We start from the raw sequence: 17,219 nt of genomic DNA on the forward strand, positions 1-17,219 counted from the left end.
GTTAATTAATACTGAACCGCATTTATTAGACTTAACATTGAATGCATACTTGGACCAAGGGCATTATTTCCTTCATCTTGACCTTCACCCTCACCCCCTGTATTATCGGCCCCGTCTGCACCCGGACCCCCTGCATTATTTGCACCTTCAGCTTCACCCGCAACCGGACCCGTCGTACCACTGTTTGCTCCTTGGTTCTCATCATCATCATCATCACCAGGTTTATCTTGATCCCCGGTATTTCCCTCACCATCATCTTCTTCATCATCATCACCTTCCTTGTCATCTTCTTCATTGTCGTTCTCATTTTGTGGCTCTTTTTCTACTGGGCCCTGGTCGGCCTCCTGAACTTGCTGCACAACAGGCACCAAAGGCTCTTCTTGTGGTGCGCCTTGGTCTGCCTCCTCATGAACTTGCTGCACCACAACAGGCTCTTCTTGTGGTTTGCCATGCTCTGCCTCCGTATGATCTTGCTGCACAGCAGGCACATGTTGTGGCTCATGTTGTGGCTCTTGTTGCGGCTCTTGTTGCGGCAGTGCCTGGAAGTGCTGCACATGTTCCATGTCCACTTGCTGTGGGGGGGGGGGGGGCTGCACTAGCTCTGCCTCCATAGGCTCATTCTGCACGGCCTCCACTGCTGGCACATTCCCATGCAAAAACTCAAACACGGGCTGCTGCACAGGCAAGGACTGATAATTCACAAACACAGGTTCTTCACCTCCCACTGCTTGTTGCACTCTGTGTTGCACATGCTCTTGCAAATTCTCTGTTTCTTCATCCAATAGAACGACATCTAACTCACTCAGGACCTTGTTAACCGACTTATCCACCGCAATTGGCTCACCTTCCACGTTAATGTAAGCATTATCGCTGATTTGGCGATGGGAACTGCCAGCAGAGGGATCTTTTTCAGCAACACTATCCTTTGCCCCCAGCCTGCGTATGATTACTTGTTCTCGTATCACGGCACGGAGGTCTTGCAATAAGGGGGCCATCCTTTCCATAACCTAATACCAAGGTCAAAAAAATAGGGTGTTTTAGTCTAATACATTCACACAATATTAATAAAGAACAGGCTATAAGGATGCAAATAATAACGTTTGGTACACGTACAATATTTACAAATATGTTCTATACTATCCTACATATTATTATTTGGTACACAGTCGACTATACCAAAATTCTTAACCACAATGACACTCATAAGTCTTTCATCTGCTTTTAAAGACTTCACAATAATACTTTGGGGGATTAAGCAGTCCTTAAATGAAAGAATCACCATTCTTTCATTGTCATTGGACTACAGAATCCTTCCAAGGTATTATTATAAGCTTTCTGAAGCTACACTTGTATATCGTCCTTCCAAACATCAGCATATAGAATGTGTTTAATAAAAAAACAGAACACTTGATATCAAACTACTGCTACTCATACCAGATCAGCAACCTCTTCTGCCAACGGCCTTCTTTCTTCTCTGCCAAATAGAGGATGGGGCTCCCGGTAAACAACATCAACCGTCTGTTGAAATGAAATAAACCAAGAATTTAAATACTAATAACAATGTCATATTTAAAGCAACAAACACCACATATATTGATCACAGGAGAATACACACCGGTAACCTCCCATAGTCTTCACTAGGCTTCCTATCTTGAAGTTTCACCTTCTCCACCTCCTCCTCAGTCCAGACTTTTAGTCTGGGAAACTCGTCCCAACGGACAGGAAGCCGACATAAACGGTCTAGATAAAATACCTGCCAGAATGGATAACTAATTAAAACATGCCAGAAAAGGACTACAACATACAACACTTATAATGAAAATACTTATTAAATGTCAATTTCAGGAGAGCACTCACCAACAAAAATAAAACACAACCACCAGTCCCAGCCGCATAACCCTAAACTTCTAGCTTTCGCTGGCATGTGATCGCGTAGTCTAGCAGCCATTTGTGACAAAACTCACACCAGTTATACTAATCTGCGTCCTTCGCAACACATACAGCACCTAGCAGTTTCGTCGACATGTTTGCACCATCAGTAGAAGGACAAAGAATCTGTCCTATTAGCACAATCATGAAGTTCTCCATGAACTCAGTCCTTTGACGTTGATTTGTGAGCGGCATTAAGTTGTCGTGCTTGTCCAAGGGACCTAACAACACGCGAGTTGCATTGGATATCAGTACTGTGGTATTGGTGTTTGCAGGGTTTTTCTCACCATACTTGACTGCATACGCTAGAGCTTTTCCAGGCGGCAAATCAGAATCCTTTTCAGGAACGGGAAGCCCGTTGTTCCTCAAACCAAACACATCTTCCCAATGGCCAGGTGTGATCGGCAACACATGCCCGTCACCACCTACCAGATAACTGTTGACTCCGTCCAATCTGGTCATCAACCAATAACAAAGCTGCCTCGGAAGCTTGGATATTTTCAACTCCAACAAGCCTCCAAACCCCATTTTTTGCACACAGGCTCTTCTAGAGTCATCAAATCCAGCAATGATCTTTGAGAAAGCATCAGTGCGACATATAACACTGGGTTTCTACCAACATGCCATTAAGTAAGTCAGAACCTAACATAATATCTGCTACACAATCACATAATCTCAAGAATTAAATTACTATATACCTTGCGATCGCAATTAGCCCTCTGGGTAGCAACTACAACATCATGACACTTGGCATATTCACCCCTAGACATTAGATGTTGGGGGATTGGAACCTGATCAGAGGGTACAACAACATATTATTAAACATACTAGTTGATACTAATTTAATGAATATATATTAAAATATCAGTATAGATATTAATCATACCCGCAGAAACACTCTCCTATTCTTGCCTCTCTTAGTCATTCCCTTGTCTTTAAGAGGAGACTTTCCTTTTCTACGCTCTTTATCCACAATCTTACCAACCTTTTCTTCAGCACCAACTTCTTCTTCATAGGCCCCTGTTCTTCCTCGTCATCAGTATCCCCCCGACGCCTCTTCCTAATCACCTTCAAATGTTTCTTCCTCAACCCATGTTGTTCATCTTCTGGATAACCCCGCCTAACATTTTGGCCTACATGCTTCGGATGCTTCTTCACCACTCTACGGACATCAGCTTCTCCATCTTCCTCGTCATCCTCTTCATCATCATTTCCTTCATCCTCCTCTACATCATCAGCTAAACGCCTGCTCTTAGGATTAGCATACTTCCGACTGCGCTCTTTCATCTTCGACTTAGCACCAGCAACAACTTCAAGCTCATCATAACACTCATCATCCTCCTCTACAACATCAGGACGCCTTCCTTTAGCATTACCCGTTTTCCTGCCCTGATTTTTCAACTTAGACTTTACACTAACATCATTTTCCTCCTCATCATCCTCATCTACATACTCTTTGTCGTCTTCTTCTTCGTTATCTAATTCCTCACCCTCCTCTTCATATGGTGTATCTTCACTATCATCCCCTGATCCAATGAGATCTTCCTCGTACTCTTCATCATCTTCATCAATTGCCGGTTCCATATACTTCTTACGGTTACTAGTGCCGGGTACCTGGGGAGGTTTATCCTTAAAAACTTCATTCATTGCAAATTTCTGCTAATATACGAAAACAAATTCCATGATTATGTAATGCACAAACATATTCATGATTATTTAATGAAAAGACATATACAATATTAAGTAATACCAACCAAAATATTATATAGCTATCATAAAATTATATAAACAACACTTCACAACACTCACCCATTGCTTATTTGATCCGGTGTGACCCTTTTTGAATACCATCCTGAAATTACAAGGGGCCAACAAAGTGAATAAGAATCTGAATACCAAACTAACAATAACTTCAGGAAATTGAACTTTCAGATCAGCTAGGCAATACCAAACAAATACGACACTGTTTGGTCAATGTTTTTACGACACTGAATAAGAATAACAGAACAAATAGAAGCAATATTTGAGAAAAATAACCCAATGTTTGGTCAATTTATATAACAATTCAATACACAAGTAACCATGTTTTGGGATATTCATAACAAATAAAAAATTAATAAATATTTTAAGAACAATTTGAACAACATAAGAACAAATCTAAAAGACAAATGAAGAACAATTTTTGTACCTCGGGATTTATAATCAAATTTTTTAAAACCCACTTCACAAAATCCAAGACATCTAATTTATACGTATTATAACTATAAATCAGATAAAGATTATTAACCACAAATTAATTTCTAACTTCAATTTTAAATTGCATGCAAATTTCTAAACAAATAAATTCCATACTTTCTACATCCCATGAAATCTTACAACTCGTATCAAAATTGCATAAACCAATCATAAATTGTGACTTATGAATCATACTAAATCCAGAATTACAAACCCTAATTAGATTATTGTTCAAAAAAATCATAAATTTACACTAATTCGATATGAACCCTAGATTATAACAATAGAAAATTCTAACAAAATAACAATAGAAGATTATTCAATAAAGCTTAACTCTTTACCTGAGATGTCGCAAGTCACCAACTTCCTCCTTCTCGCAGAAAATAACTTCAACATCCCCTTCACGCAGATATTTCAATTATATACTACGGGACGGCAGTGAAGAAGTACGGCGGTTTAACGTTTGTGGGGAAGTTATAGAATGGGAGGCGGTTAATCAATTGAGGATTCTGAATTTGGAGGGAGAAGAGACGAGCGGGAGACGAAATGGCGGAACAAGTGAAGAACACAAAGCTTCCCAGGTAAGTTTTTAGGAGAGAGAGTGAAAATTAAGAGTGTTAAAATTTAATTACAACATTTATTAAAATTTACAGTTGTAAAATAATTTCCCCAAATTAATTAAAAGGAAAACAAATTAATTTTTTTGAAATTTGGAATTTGAACCTGATTTTAGAGAGAGAATGAGAAATAAAAAGGAGAAAGAAATTGAAAGTGGGTCAAACACCTTCATACCCTTGCATTTACCGATATACCCTTGGCATAGTCTTCAAAGACTCTAGCTGGTAGAGTCTCAGAAAACCCCCCCTCCTTACCTCTGCTTTGTTTTTCAGTTTCTTTTTGCAATATATAAAATAATCTAAGGCGTAGCCGTCGAGGCTCCTCCTTCCTCTTCTTCGTTCAGCAGATCTCACTCTTTTCGTATCGGACCGTGATGAAAATTTAAAAAGGAGACCCAAGCCCTTGTGCCCTCATGCCGGACCACACTTTTTACCTAAGCTTAATTTTATTCAATTTAATGTGTTTTGTTGAATTGAATTTTGTCGTGTCTTATCATTCTTTTTTCAAATAAATGAAGCTCGAGTCCAACCCACAACCTGTGATTTCATACTCGAGTAAGACCGTATTTATTCCGTATCCGTGCTTAACTGTGCCTTTCTTCGTGTCGGGCTGACCCAATGCCTATCTTTAATCGGAACCAATCTATGTCACATGCACATCTTCTTAGTTTTACTTTTGAAAAAGGAAAATAAGCGCACAACTGCGGCATATGCTTCTTCAATATAGTGAGTGCTTTCCTTTTCTTCCTGTTTCCCGGTTAACAAAAAAACAACCTTCCACCTTTTCCCTCTCTCTTTCTCCTCCAAGCTTTATCCCATGGAAGGACAAGAAACCCTAAAAAATCCACCGGAATCTTCCGACAACCACCTCCCTGCAACCACCACCACCACCACCACCGAAGAGGTGGAGGAGGATATAAACACTGCCCTCGATCTAACGAGTTACCAGCTCCACGACCTTGACTCGGTCGAGTTACCTCCGACGCTTGTCGAGTTAGACTTGACTGCCAATCGTCTCTCTCAATTGGATCCTCGAATTACTCTTCTCTCTCACCTCAAAAAGCTCTCTCTTCGACAAAACCTCTTTGATGATGCCGGCATTGATTCTCTCTCTAGTTCGCATGCCATTTCTGGTCTTGAGGTAAACTTATTGCCATTTTCCCCCTTTTTTTGTGAAAATCGTTTATTCTTTGTTGATCAGGTCATTCAATTTGTAATTTGTCGATTTTATTTTGAATATCCCCTTCTTTCGGATAAGAAATTTGTTGATCATGTGCTTCAATCAGAGTTTATGTGGATCATTTCGTTTGTGTATCATTTTTTTTTTAAAAAGCCTTTCGTTGATAAGCTCTATTAATGTAGTTTTTTCTGGAAATATTTCAATTTCAAGTGTGATTGCATTGTACAAGGTAGAAGCATAGAATGCTTATTATTACAGTAAAGAGTAGAAGAGATTTCAATGTGCATTCGGCTATCGCATGGGCATCTGGAGAGAAAAGGAGAAATTTTTCATATCTAATTTTGTTAAGGGGGTGAGACATGGAGAATCAGGTTATTTTATATGCTGCGCCGAATGCACTATTATATACTTATATGAAGGAGTCAAAAGTTTTGATGCTTAGCTTAGCTATTGTTAACTGTTAAACCTCACTCTTCCTATGTATAAAGGTGGTATCTTTTCACTTGCTCATTTATCATAATTGTTAATGCATTGGCATTCTTTTGTTTGAAGGATTTCTTTGACCTCTTTTTTCATCATTGCATTCCTGTAATTCGTTTTATTAATCCGGTAAAAGTAATACTCTGTCGAAGAAGAAGAAAGAGTATTTGCCCGTTATGTCTAAAAGAAGCAGGGATTTATATTTGCTTGAAATAATTCCCAAATAACTATTCTGTGTGTTTTTCTACGCCTGGAACCTTTGATTATATCTCGACGAAAATCAGATTTTAGTGGATAGCGTGTCAAAACCACTTCGTCCTCCTCAGTATAATCGTAATAAGTTGCATCACAATAAGATGCAGGTTTCTCTGACCAGTTTTTAAGGATTTTATACGTAGTATCTCATTTCTATAAGCTACCAAGGAAAAATATGGTATTTCTTACATATTACTAAATAACGACCTCTAACCAAATGTGGCCTATAAAAGCTGGATAGGAGAAGGTAACAATTTAACCATTTAATCTGAATATTAGTTAGTAGTTTCGAACAATCTAGAATAATAAATCATGTCATAGTGAATAATATGTTGACTTGTCACTAGTATACAACTATACAATGCTATCCAGACCAGGCATTTCTATTAAGTTTATAATTTTGGCTAATTGAAGTGTCCAAAAATCTGTACATTTTCCTAGTGTCTAATTGTCTATAGGGCTTGTTTTTCAAGTGAGACTGTAAGACTATGAGCAACCTGTAGACAAAGATTGGATGAAGTAGAACTAATGTTTATTGCCTTGCAAAAGTGATGTAATTGCATTCTACTGTGCTAGTATAGTAGTATTGCCTAACCGTATTACCGCTCTCCAAACTGATTGTTAAAATTTGCAGTGGGTAGCATATACTCCCTCCGTCCCATATTTATAGTCCCGTTTGACAAAACACACGGGTTTTAAGAAAAATGGAATATAGTACATGTAAAAGTGGAATAAAGTACAAATGATGATTGATTTATATGGAAAAGTGGAATAAAGTACTTAAGTACATGGGAAAGAAAAATATAATACAAGGGAAAATGGAATATAGTACTTGTTTTTGTTTTGTTGTGTTTTCAATGCATTTTTTAATTAATATAATACATGAGAAAGTGGGGACCTTCATTGTCATTCATTATCATTGCAAGAAGCGGGGTAAGGGGGGGTCGGGCGTACGCAACCTTACCCCTGCAATTGCAGAGAGGTTGTTTCCCAAAAGCGACAACGGGATGACAACGGGACGACCATCTTCTACTTCATGAAAAGGAAACGAAGAGGTATTAAGAGCCATTTTGATTTAGTCCATTACATCTCACAGCCAAAAGAACAAATGAATCTTTGGCTCCATCGGAAAGTGGGGACCTTAATAGCAAAAAATAGAAACATGACTATAATTTTGGGACGCCCGATTTGAAAAACAGGACTATAATTTTGGTACGGAGGGAGTACATATTAGTTTGTGGTCAACTATTGAAGGACACCTTGTTATATGTACTGCCCCTTCTGTACAAAAGTGCACCAATTTCAGTTCGTTGTATTTTGTGACTTGGACTAATGTGTTGACTGAGCAAGTTATGTTTGTTTAAAATACTTTATTAGCAGGGTTAGCAATAATATGTTAGGCTTCTCCAGACTGCTGCAAGACTAAGCTAGAATGTTTTTTAGAATAAGCTCAGAATGTGGTTTTGCTGTTTATATGCTTGTTAAGGAACAAAAGGGAGAGGGTTGACCAAGAAGATTGTCTTTTCTAATTAGGAGCAATGTTAAATTGAACATTTTACTTTTTGAAGACTTTTTATTCACAAGGACAATGAAATGCAACGTTAAGAAACTGTAACTCCAGCAATGGAGTAGTCTATAAAATTCAGCTTCCAAATAATAGTAAAAGTCTACAAAACTACAACATAGCATACCTTTACTTGTATGAAAAAAGTACCTTGGAACTCGAGTCAGAAAGCCTCATTATGTCTGTGTACAAGATCTGTTCATTGCTCTTGTGTCCCATGAGTTTGGGTTCCAAAAAATCAATGCTGCAAATTGGGCTTTTATGTCCCTGCTGAGAATGATAAACAGCCTCAGACAATGTGTTTTTAGGCCCTCCGCTGGATAGGCATCATTTGACCTTGGTGGTAATGCTGACTGTGAGTTGAACCTTTATTACCCAACGAGAGAGATTCAATACCCACATTATGGGGTGAGGGGGGGGGAGAACAAGAAAACTTGAACTATTAGTAATGATGGAGGTGATTAAGAGAAAAAAAAAAATTGGTATAGGTTTTTTATGTTTTCTTGTCACATGTGAGGATATCTTATCCTCTAAATCTACTATTTTTCATCTTCAATAATCAAATTTTCTTATCTGAAAGAGTCCCCATGTCGGAATATGTGATAGCATGGAATTAAATCATGATGTGTGTCATGTGTCCTTGCACAAATGCTTTTCTGTTAAAAGGATTTTAACTTGTCTTTTCAGGCGTGAGTTTTCAGTCATGCAGCGACTTCCGATATTGACTGGTCTTTTGTCGCATCAGACATTTTAATCTTTTATAAACGCCGTAAGCATATTGATAAAAAAATTGAATATACATATAAGATGAAATAACACTCATAGTAGAGATGTAGAGTCAACTTAATGTTTAGAACCTCTTGTCTCTGCATATTACAAGAAAAGCTTTCGAAAAGTATGTTTTCAACTGTAATCTAAAATATGTATTCTAGGAGCTCTTGAGTGACAGTGATGAAGTTGATTTTTTTTTTTTTAAATTTCTCCAATGTCAATTCACCATAAAAATTGGCATAATTCGTAACGTCTGCAAGATGCGTCTTCCGCAACGTGACTGTTACCACAATCTGTAACTGAACTACGGTTTCTTTTCGATGTGTATACTTTGTCCCTTAAGTTCGGAAAACTCTGTAGCAGCAATTTTTCCTTTGTAGCAAAGAACTATCAGATTTGTAGCAGCAATTTAGCCTTTTCCTCTGTTGTATGTAGGAGCTGGTACTTAGAGACAACAAACTTACAAAGATACCTGATGTCAGCATATTCAAAAATCTTCTGGTGTTTGATGTTTCTTTCAATGAGATACCGTCTTCAAGTGGGCTATCAAAGGTCTCCAACACTCTCCTAGAACTTTATGTGTCAAAAAATGAAGTCACTAAGATAGAGGAAATTGAGCATTTTCACGAGCTGCAAATTCTTGAACTGGGCTCCAATAGATTGCGGGTATGTGTCCTGAAATTTTTCAGCTAATGGCTATATGCTTAATTAGTGTAAAGCACGACATTTTGGCTAAATGATTAATTACTGTAAAGCAAGACATTCTGCAGAAATTTAAGAAATGTAATCGGAAATTGCCTCCTTAGATTATAATGTCCCAACTTCGGTCTCTGTTTGAAAGACAAGCTCTAGTAATACAGTAACTGCCTTTTTTCAGGTAATGGAGAATCTAGAAACTTTGATCAACTTGCAAGAGTTGTGGCTTGGTCGAAATCGGATTAAAGCTGTTAACTTATGTGGGTTAAAATGCATTAAAAAACTTAGTTTGCAGAGCAACCGCTTGACATCTATGAAAGGGTGTGAGGTATGCTTTATCCCCCTAATTTATGAAAGATTAGTAGATTACACTTGATACACTTTTGAGACTCTGTCCTTCTGTGTTTTTTCTGTTGTGGTGTAAATATTGCAGGAATGTGTAGCCCTTGAAGAATTATACCTGAGCCATAATGGAATTACAAAAATGGAAGGCCTATCAACGTTGGCAAACCTCCGTGTCTTGGATATTGCATCGAATAAGCTAACAGCAATAGAGGATATTGAAAAGTTGGCAAGGTATGGTGGTTATCTTCTACCAGTAAGTACTTTTCATGAAATTGATGGTTGGCTGTTTAGCCGCAACATAATTATGTTCTTTGACTGATCTTTATGTTCAGGCTAGAAGATCTGTGGCTTAATGATAACCAGATTGCCTCCCTGGAGGATATGGCTGAGGCAGTTGCTGGTTCGAGGGAGACGATTACCACTATCTATCTTGAGCATAACCCATGTGTATGTACCTAATCTTAGTCTTGCTATCCTATTTTGAATGCTAGAATAGGATGCACCAACAGAGATTTTTTTCACTTTAGATGCAGTTATATGATTCCTTACCCCGCTTCTTGCGGGAGCCTTTTTGAGGCAATGGGGTAATGATAATGATGATGCAGTTATATGATTGCAATGAAAGGAGAAGGGGAGAGGATGTTTTTTAGTATTTTTGAATCTTTTTACTTCTTGGCATTCTGATCTCTACAGTCTACTTTATTCTGTTTCTCATGTCTTAGTCCTATTAGAAGATCTTAAGGTTTCTGTACAAGGGTCTAGTACACCGGATGACCTATTACACCTGCTAAGCTTGGAATTCAATTCATCTATGGCAAGTATATAGTTTGTTGTAGTACTAACGACTCCGTGCTGGTCATTTTTTTACTTGGTTGCTTTTTGCCCCATGGCTGGTGGAAAAATTTGGACTGAAGTAAGACATGAAGATAACATTTAGTCCGGATAACCTAATTTTGGAAATCACTCATAAAAGAAGTTGGACTTCAAGACAGCTAATCCTGCAAACCGTCCACTGTAGAGCTGTATGATTTCTGTGATGTCGTTACCCTGAATCATTATTATCATCAGAAGCTTAATGAGATCTTGGCCTAATGGCTCTAATGATAAAGAGTCAGTTGTTGGGTTTGAAGGTCCCACGTTCTAATATTTCTTTCCCCGTTGTATTTAGCCTTTGCGCTTCTCATGAACCTAAAAAAAATCAAGAAAAACAGATCAGATATCAAGAAAACACCTCTCTGATCAGATCGATTTTTGTTTTTTAGCAATGGGTGTTTTCTAGAATCAATCTCTGAGATGTATGCGAGTTTTCAATTTCAATGTAGAAATCCTGTGAGATGTCAGATTTCAACTTGTGATTCACAGCGTGATTATAGGATTTAAAGCATGATAATGGTGTATAGTCTAGAGGGGGTTGTTCTGTAGAGCTGGCCTGCTTTGGAATTTCATTCCTGCTGTTGTGTCTATGGAAAATTATGGTAGCTCAACACTGTAGATACATGTTTTTGCTGATTCTTACTAAATGGAAGATAAGGATGGCCACCCCTTAACCCATGAATGGGAAATAGGAAGGAAACATCAAGAATATTGTGGTTTTATCGTTGGATGTGATTTTGAATGGATCAAGAAGGAAACAACAAGAGTATTGTGGTTTATTTGTCTCTTAATGTTCTTCCTGTTTCGTAAAATGGAAAACACCTCACCCTGCCTTCTGTTGGCGTCACTTTTCTCCATACTACTTTTTCACTCTCCATCATGTCAACCCTTTTCTCTCATAATTTCGACACACTTTCTACTCATATATCTATCTCCATCCCCCTACATTTTTTTATTCACATCTACAAGGGCCCATCCCTACTGTTCTCCTTGATCTTTGTACCAAATTAGGACATAGAGAGTGGTTTATACTATTAGTTGCATCAGCCTCACTTTCGCGCAGCCCATCTAAAACGGGTAAGTCAAAATAGGTGGTTGGCAAATATGGTGTAGGAAGTCTATCATCATTTGTGCCACCATCCCTGGAGTTATTTTGTTTAAGTATCTCTTTTGGTGGTGCTGTATGCCTAACGGCTAACTTGTAACTAAGTGTATCAGTCAGCTGTTGGGAAATTTTTGTTAGATGTACTATTGACTATTGAGCCTTGAGAGCAAATGAGAGTTGTGATCCACTGTTATTGACTACGAGGTATTGAATATGCTAGGCCCTCCTGTTGCACTTGCTTCTCTTTCGATTCAAACGTAATGAAATCTAGAGACAAAATTGTTGGTACATTGCCTGGCACAATGCTGCTAATTGGAAAACCCAGATACAGAAACTGTGACTGACTTGTCAATTGTCATGGTAGCTTTCAGTTTAAGGTTATTTTTGCTCTCAGATCTGCATTTTCTGGCTTTATTCTGTCTTGCTTCAATGATTTATGTTGCTGCAACCCTGCCTATATTCTTGTTGCAATAATTGCCTGTCTAATCTTCTTTCCGTCATCTCTCAGGCAAAATCTCCCAACTACACTGCCACTTTGAGACAGATTTTATCAAATATCCAGCAGATTGATTCCCAAGTTTTTGCTTAGACAGGACTTGATCACCCAAGAGTGTATAATTTTATGAAATCACAAGTTCAGGCATCCTGGCTTACAAAAACCATGGATAATGAAGTGTGGATTGAGAAATGACGGAACTGAGCACATATTCTTTAAAACCAAGAAGACATTTGGGGGTCTAGTAGCTTCATATTTCCTTGTGAATTGCAAGTTCTTGCTCAAAGGAGTCATTTCGAAAGAAGATTTCGGACACTGAGCTATTGGATCTGTCTTGAATCATGATACTTCTTCCTTGGTTATATAAACTCGTGAAGTTTTCAACGATGATGCTGACTCTGAAATTAAAAAATTTGAGCGTTGTAATGTTTGTTTTCATTTCTCTAATTTATAGTAACAAGTTTAACATGAGTGACCTCAATGCACAATTACATGTTATAGAATAGTAGATCACTTTGTCCAAATATGTCGTACAATGTGATCTGCACAGGTGCTTCATGCGTAGATTTTTAATGCAATGCGTTTGGGCTCTGAGCACCAGACCCTGAATTTCAAAATCTGGTGTTGCATTTGTGCCTTTGTTCATATAAAGGCTAATTTTCATATATATGTTGGTGCGATAATGAATCCACAACTATCGAATTCTCAGCGCATATAAAGCGTGTATTTGTTCATCAAAAAGCTTGTTTTATGTTTGTTTGCGCTGTTGTACATTGCTCCTGTGCAGTAAGCAAGATTGCAATGTTTTCTCGTCTTCCTTACATTGATTATCCGCCTGATGTGGTTGTCTGTTGGGTCGTGGACTCGTAGTAGGCACTGCAGGGAAGTTTCCAGCTAACAATTGACTAGAATCAAGGCCATTTTACCAAACTGGTTAAAAAAAAGTGGAAGTTGGGTTACAAATTGGTAGGAAATGAGGAAAATTAATCGAAAAAATACAATATTAGGAGCATGAAAATCACACAGTTGAGTTTCACATTTCTGGCCAGTTTTGTGACTTTTTCGCTACCATTGCGATTTAAATTTATCAATTTATCGCGTGGGACACTTTCTTTTACCATTTGTGTGTGCAGCTTCCTTGTATCGCCTTCATAAACTCTTGCAGGGTCGATCAAAAAAAGTACCCTGGTAAGTTGCCAAAAGTTAGGATTCCTAAATCAATTTTATCATCAATTAAGTATAACATCTAAACTCTGGGATAAGTAGATGACAACAATTAACCATGAAAACCACAAAGATCTCTATTCAAACCTTGTAGGAACCTGAACAGTGGCTTTTCCCAGCAGGTTACATATTATACAGTCAAATAAAATGCAAATCAGCTATAGTGCAAAAACAGAAAGAAGCTAACAGAATGGTCATAAAGTACAAGAGAAAATGGAGACCTTAATTAATGACCCTTGTCGAAGGCAATCCTACTCCTTCCAGAGCCACCATCATAAGCTTCTCGAGAAGTAGACCCAGCACTTGCTTTCATTGTACCTCCACCACCAATTTTGTCAAGAGATTTCTTACCCTTCTTCACTTCAGTCAACCACTGATCCAAACCGAATGGATCAGCTTCTTCAGCAACTTTCTCAAACTCAACAGGCCTCTCTCTCTTACCACTCTTCTCTGCAGCTCCTGTGAATCCCTTGTCCGGTTTGAACCTCTCCGTATTCCTGATCTTCTCAAGCTGTTCATCAGCTCCTCCATACATTTCACCATCCACATCTTTCTTTGGTTGGTATAGAGTGGAAAGTGTAGCCTGTGCAGTAAACAATCCCTTGTCGTATACATTGTACTGATCATCGGCAGCAAAACCAGATTCCATACCTTTCTCTTGGTTGAACAATCGCTGATCATACATGACTTCACCCCTTCCAGCCCCAACAGATGCCATACCAAGAGCAACCTTCTCACTAATATCACGATCTCTATCTCTAGTAATCTTACTCTTCTTCCCCACGGCAGCATCTTTTGCCTCCAATCTTCTCTCCCTCTCCCTCTCTCGTCGCCGTTCTTCACGTATTTTCTCACGCCCCAACCTCTCTTCCCTCTCCTCTTTCGCCTCCCTCGTCACCACTTCTCTCTCTCCTCTGCCACCGTAATCAAATCTCATGTCGTCTTCTATATCCATATTTCTGGAAGAGGGAGCAGGTGCAGCTACAGGAGCTGCAATACCAGTCCTCTCAGACCGTGCTTTAGCAGCCAAAGCACGCAACTCCAGCTCCTTCTTTTCCTTTTCCTTCATTGCCATCTCCTTTTGGACCTTTGATCTCATTGCCACAGCTTCTCTAGCCTTCTGCTCAGCAACATACAGAGCCTCAGAAAGCTTTGCGAAATTGTCATTGATTTGAACGTCTTGAAGGCCCCTTCCATCAGCTGCAAGACGCTTATCCAATGGAATGGTGTAACCCTTAGGATTCTTCCAGTTTGAAATGCAAGGTGGAATCTTCCAGTCTTGCTGATCTTTCACAGTCACAGGACGAGGCGGTGAATGCATGACCGGCACAGGTGGTGAACCTGAAGCCCTAGGAACCCTCTTATGCTTGAACTTAGGAGGTTCAAGAGGGTCCACTGGCATCTCTACCATTCTAATAATCCTCTCCTTGGCACCAGAATTAAAGGCTTGAGCTTGCTGTGAAGGCTTATACTTGATGAACTTAGAATCAGTTGACTGCTTCGGCACATTCTTGGGCTGAGCAGCACTCAGCCTCACATTAACTATCTTCTCAATCGCAGCTTTAGTAGCTTCAGTAGTTTCATCAATCTGCTTCTGCAGCTCATCCAATTCTTCCTCTGAATCAGACTCCTCCCCCCTCAAAATTTTAGGCACAAGATCCCTGTGTTGGGAATAAACAATTTTCGATGCATTTTCATTCTGCTTCACTATATTATCAAACGCCACATCCCCATGACTATCCACTGTAATAGCCAATATTTTTGAAGTTGGTTTCTTATCCCTGCCCATTCCCAAGGGATATTGGGCCATGTGAATCTCAGGGAACGCCCCTCCATCGCCAAAATCTTCAGGTTTTCGAGGTTTAAACCCTTGCCGCTTTAAATAAACAGGAACATTATACTCCTTAAGAGCTAAAGCCTTTTCATCTTCTTGAGCACTAAAACGGCTTTTAAACCAGGGGTCATTAGTGTGGTCGTATTGCGTAGTTGTTGAAGATTTTGCTGGTGGCAGTCTCATTGTCGACATGGCTCTATCAATTAAACAAGCTCCGACACTCAAAAACCTCAAGTTTTATCTTTCAAGTCCAACAATACACTGCCAACCAAGAAAAACGAAAGAAAATCAATCTTATGTAGCACCAATTAAAGAAACAACAAATTTGAACCGAGCAGGACACCAATTACAGTTGAAATCAGATCAAATATCACAGCGAAGCAATACAATCCTAAAGCATGCCCAAAAATTGAATCCAAATGCAAAATATAGATTCAAAAGAGAGCAAAAAAATTAAAACCCTAATATCAAGGATCTTAACACATACAAATCTTAACGAAATAAAGGTAATCAAATTTAAATTTGAGCAAATTCGTCGAGTAAAAACCTAATAAATCAGGAATCAGCATTTACGTAAGCATAAATTTCAGGTATTTTTTTCGGATTCATCAACCCTAATACAAAATTCGACAAGAAAAAACGAAGTAAGGAACTCACCTGATTCGAAAAGCTGGAGTTTAAGACTTGAGAAGTTTATCTCTCTAAAATCGTCTTCTGTCTCTCAATCTCTCTCTATATAGGGGCACGGTGGTGGTGGCTGGAGGCGGTTTTGGTATTATATTTGTTTTTGAATTCGGATTTACGATTGTGATTGGGCTTCGGATTAAGTTTGGCACTTGGTGGCAGTTGCTAATCGACCATCTCGGACTCAACTTGGCTAAAGATAAAAGATCTGTCAAAATTCGGCTCGCCTACACTCCACTCGTATTCGAAAGGTTAACGAACATAAGTTAAAGCATGCTCTAAAAGCCTGTCCAGCTGTAATATTTATAGGTACTAACTTTCTATGTACGCGATGGCGATGGGTGCTTATAATTTAAAACAGGGAATATAAAAATAATATATCAAAGATCAAAGATCAATCTAGAATTCTAGAAGAGCCAAATTTTAACGAGCAACTCAACTCGGCTCAAGACTTTAACGAGCACGAGTCGATCAAAGCATTATCAAGCATAGCGAGTAGCTAGTGAGCATGAATCGAGCATATAATAACAAAAAAAATCGAGTCGGTCGAGCACCCCTCAGCTCGCGGTCGATTCAATCACTTAGCACGAACGCACAAGGGAATCCCACATATTCTATTTAGTAGTTTAACACCACGCTAACCTATCGAAAACGAGAAGCAAATCAAAACTTAGACAAGCTTTTAAAAGTAAGCATATGTATTGAAATAATTAAAGAAGTGATGTTAACTAGGGTTATAGAGGATGACATTGTATTGGCAACTTCACCACTTTTTATTGATGTTTCGTACTCCATATGTCTTTATATTTTGATTTTTGTTTTATCTTACTGTTGCAACTGATCGATAAACATGTATTTGAAATACTGAATAAAGTTTCCCTAAAAATAAAATAAAAAATACTGAAGAAAGTTGACACTTAGGATAAATTTT

The 17,219-nt window shown here is 38.6% G+C and overlaps 2 protein-coding genes and 1 long non-coding RNA gene across 4 annotated transcripts; 1 reads left to right on the forward strand and 2 right to left on the reverse strand.

Annotated features, from left to right (window-relative positions):
- Nucleotides 1-3,441: 3,441 nt before the first annotated feature.
- Nucleotides 3,442-4,578, reverse strand: LOC130466983 (uncharacterized). Its single transcript, XR_008927138.1, has 3 exons — nt 4,506-4,578; nt 3,739-3,781; nt 3,442-3,585 (listed from the first exon to the last, which is right to left on the reverse strand). It is a non-coding gene; the product is annotated as an uncharacterized lncRNA (long non-coding RNA).
- Nucleotides 4,579-5,441: 863 nt separating this feature from the next.
- LOC110788252 (protein phosphatase 1 regulatory inhibitor subunit PPP1R7 homolog) lies at nt 5,442-13,163 on the forward strand. Its single transcript, XM_021992886.2, has 6 exons — nt 5,442-5,922; nt 9,467-9,697; nt 9,909-10,055; nt 10,161-10,303; nt 10,405-10,519; nt 12,559-13,163. Exons 1-6 carry the CDS (start codon nt 5,599-5,601, stop codon nt 12,637-12,639), a joined length of 1,041 nt encoding a protein of 346 aa, XP_021848578.1. The 5' UTR covers nt 5,442-5,598; the 3' UTR covers nt 12,640-13,163.
- A 284-nt stretch (nt 13,164-13,447) lies between these two features.
- On the reverse strand, nt 13,448-16,558 carry LOC110788251 (SNW/SKI-interacting protein). Of its 2 annotated transcripts, XM_021992885.2 has the most exons (3): nt 16,262-16,558; nt 13,992-15,865; nt 13,448-13,731 (listed from the first exon to the last, which is right to left on the reverse strand). In XM_021992885.2, the coding sequence occupies exon 2, from the start codon at nt 15,794-15,796 to the stop codon at nt 13,997-13,999; it is 1,800 nt and encodes a 599-aa protein (XP_021848577.2). In that variant the 5' UTR covers nt 15,797-15,865; nt 16,262-16,558; the 3' UTR covers nt 13,448-13,731; nt 13,992-13,996. The 2 variants fall into 2 exon arrangements, with proteins under 2 accessions (XP_021848577.2, XP_056692934.1); XM_056836956.1 differs by lacking the exon at nt 13,448-13,731 and having other exon boundaries at nt 13,823-15,865; nt 16,262-16,511.
- Between the last annotated feature and the right edge of the window lie 661 nt (nt 16,559-17,219).

This window comes from Spinacia oleracea, chromosome 2, assembly GCF_020520425.1.
Source record: "Spinacia oleracea cultivar Varoflay chromosome 2, BTI_SOV_V1, whole genome shotgun sequence".
NCBI classification, from domain to species: Eukaryota; Viridiplantae; Streptophyta; class Magnoliopsida; order Caryophyllales; family Amaranthaceae; genus Spinacia; species Spinacia oleracea.

Excerpts from the sequence above, each read along its gene's own strand:
- LOC110788251 (XM_021992885.2), bottom strand. The coding sequence starts at position 15,796 with ATGTCGACAATGAGACTGCCACCAGCAAAATCTTCAACAACTACGCAA.
- LOC110788252 (XM_021992886.2), top strand. The coding sequence starts at position 5,599 with ATGGAAGGACAAGAAACCCTAAAAAATCCACCGGAATCTTCCGACAAC. Across the intron at positions 9,698-9,908 it reads TGGGCTCCAATAGATTGCGG|GTAATGGAGAATCTAGAAAC; the intron begins GTATGTGTCCTG and ends GCCTTTTTTCAG. Across the intron at positions 10,304-10,404 it reads GATATTGAAAAGTTGGCAAG|GCTAGAAGATCTGTGGCTTA; the intron begins GTATGGTGGTTA and ends CTTTATGTTCAG.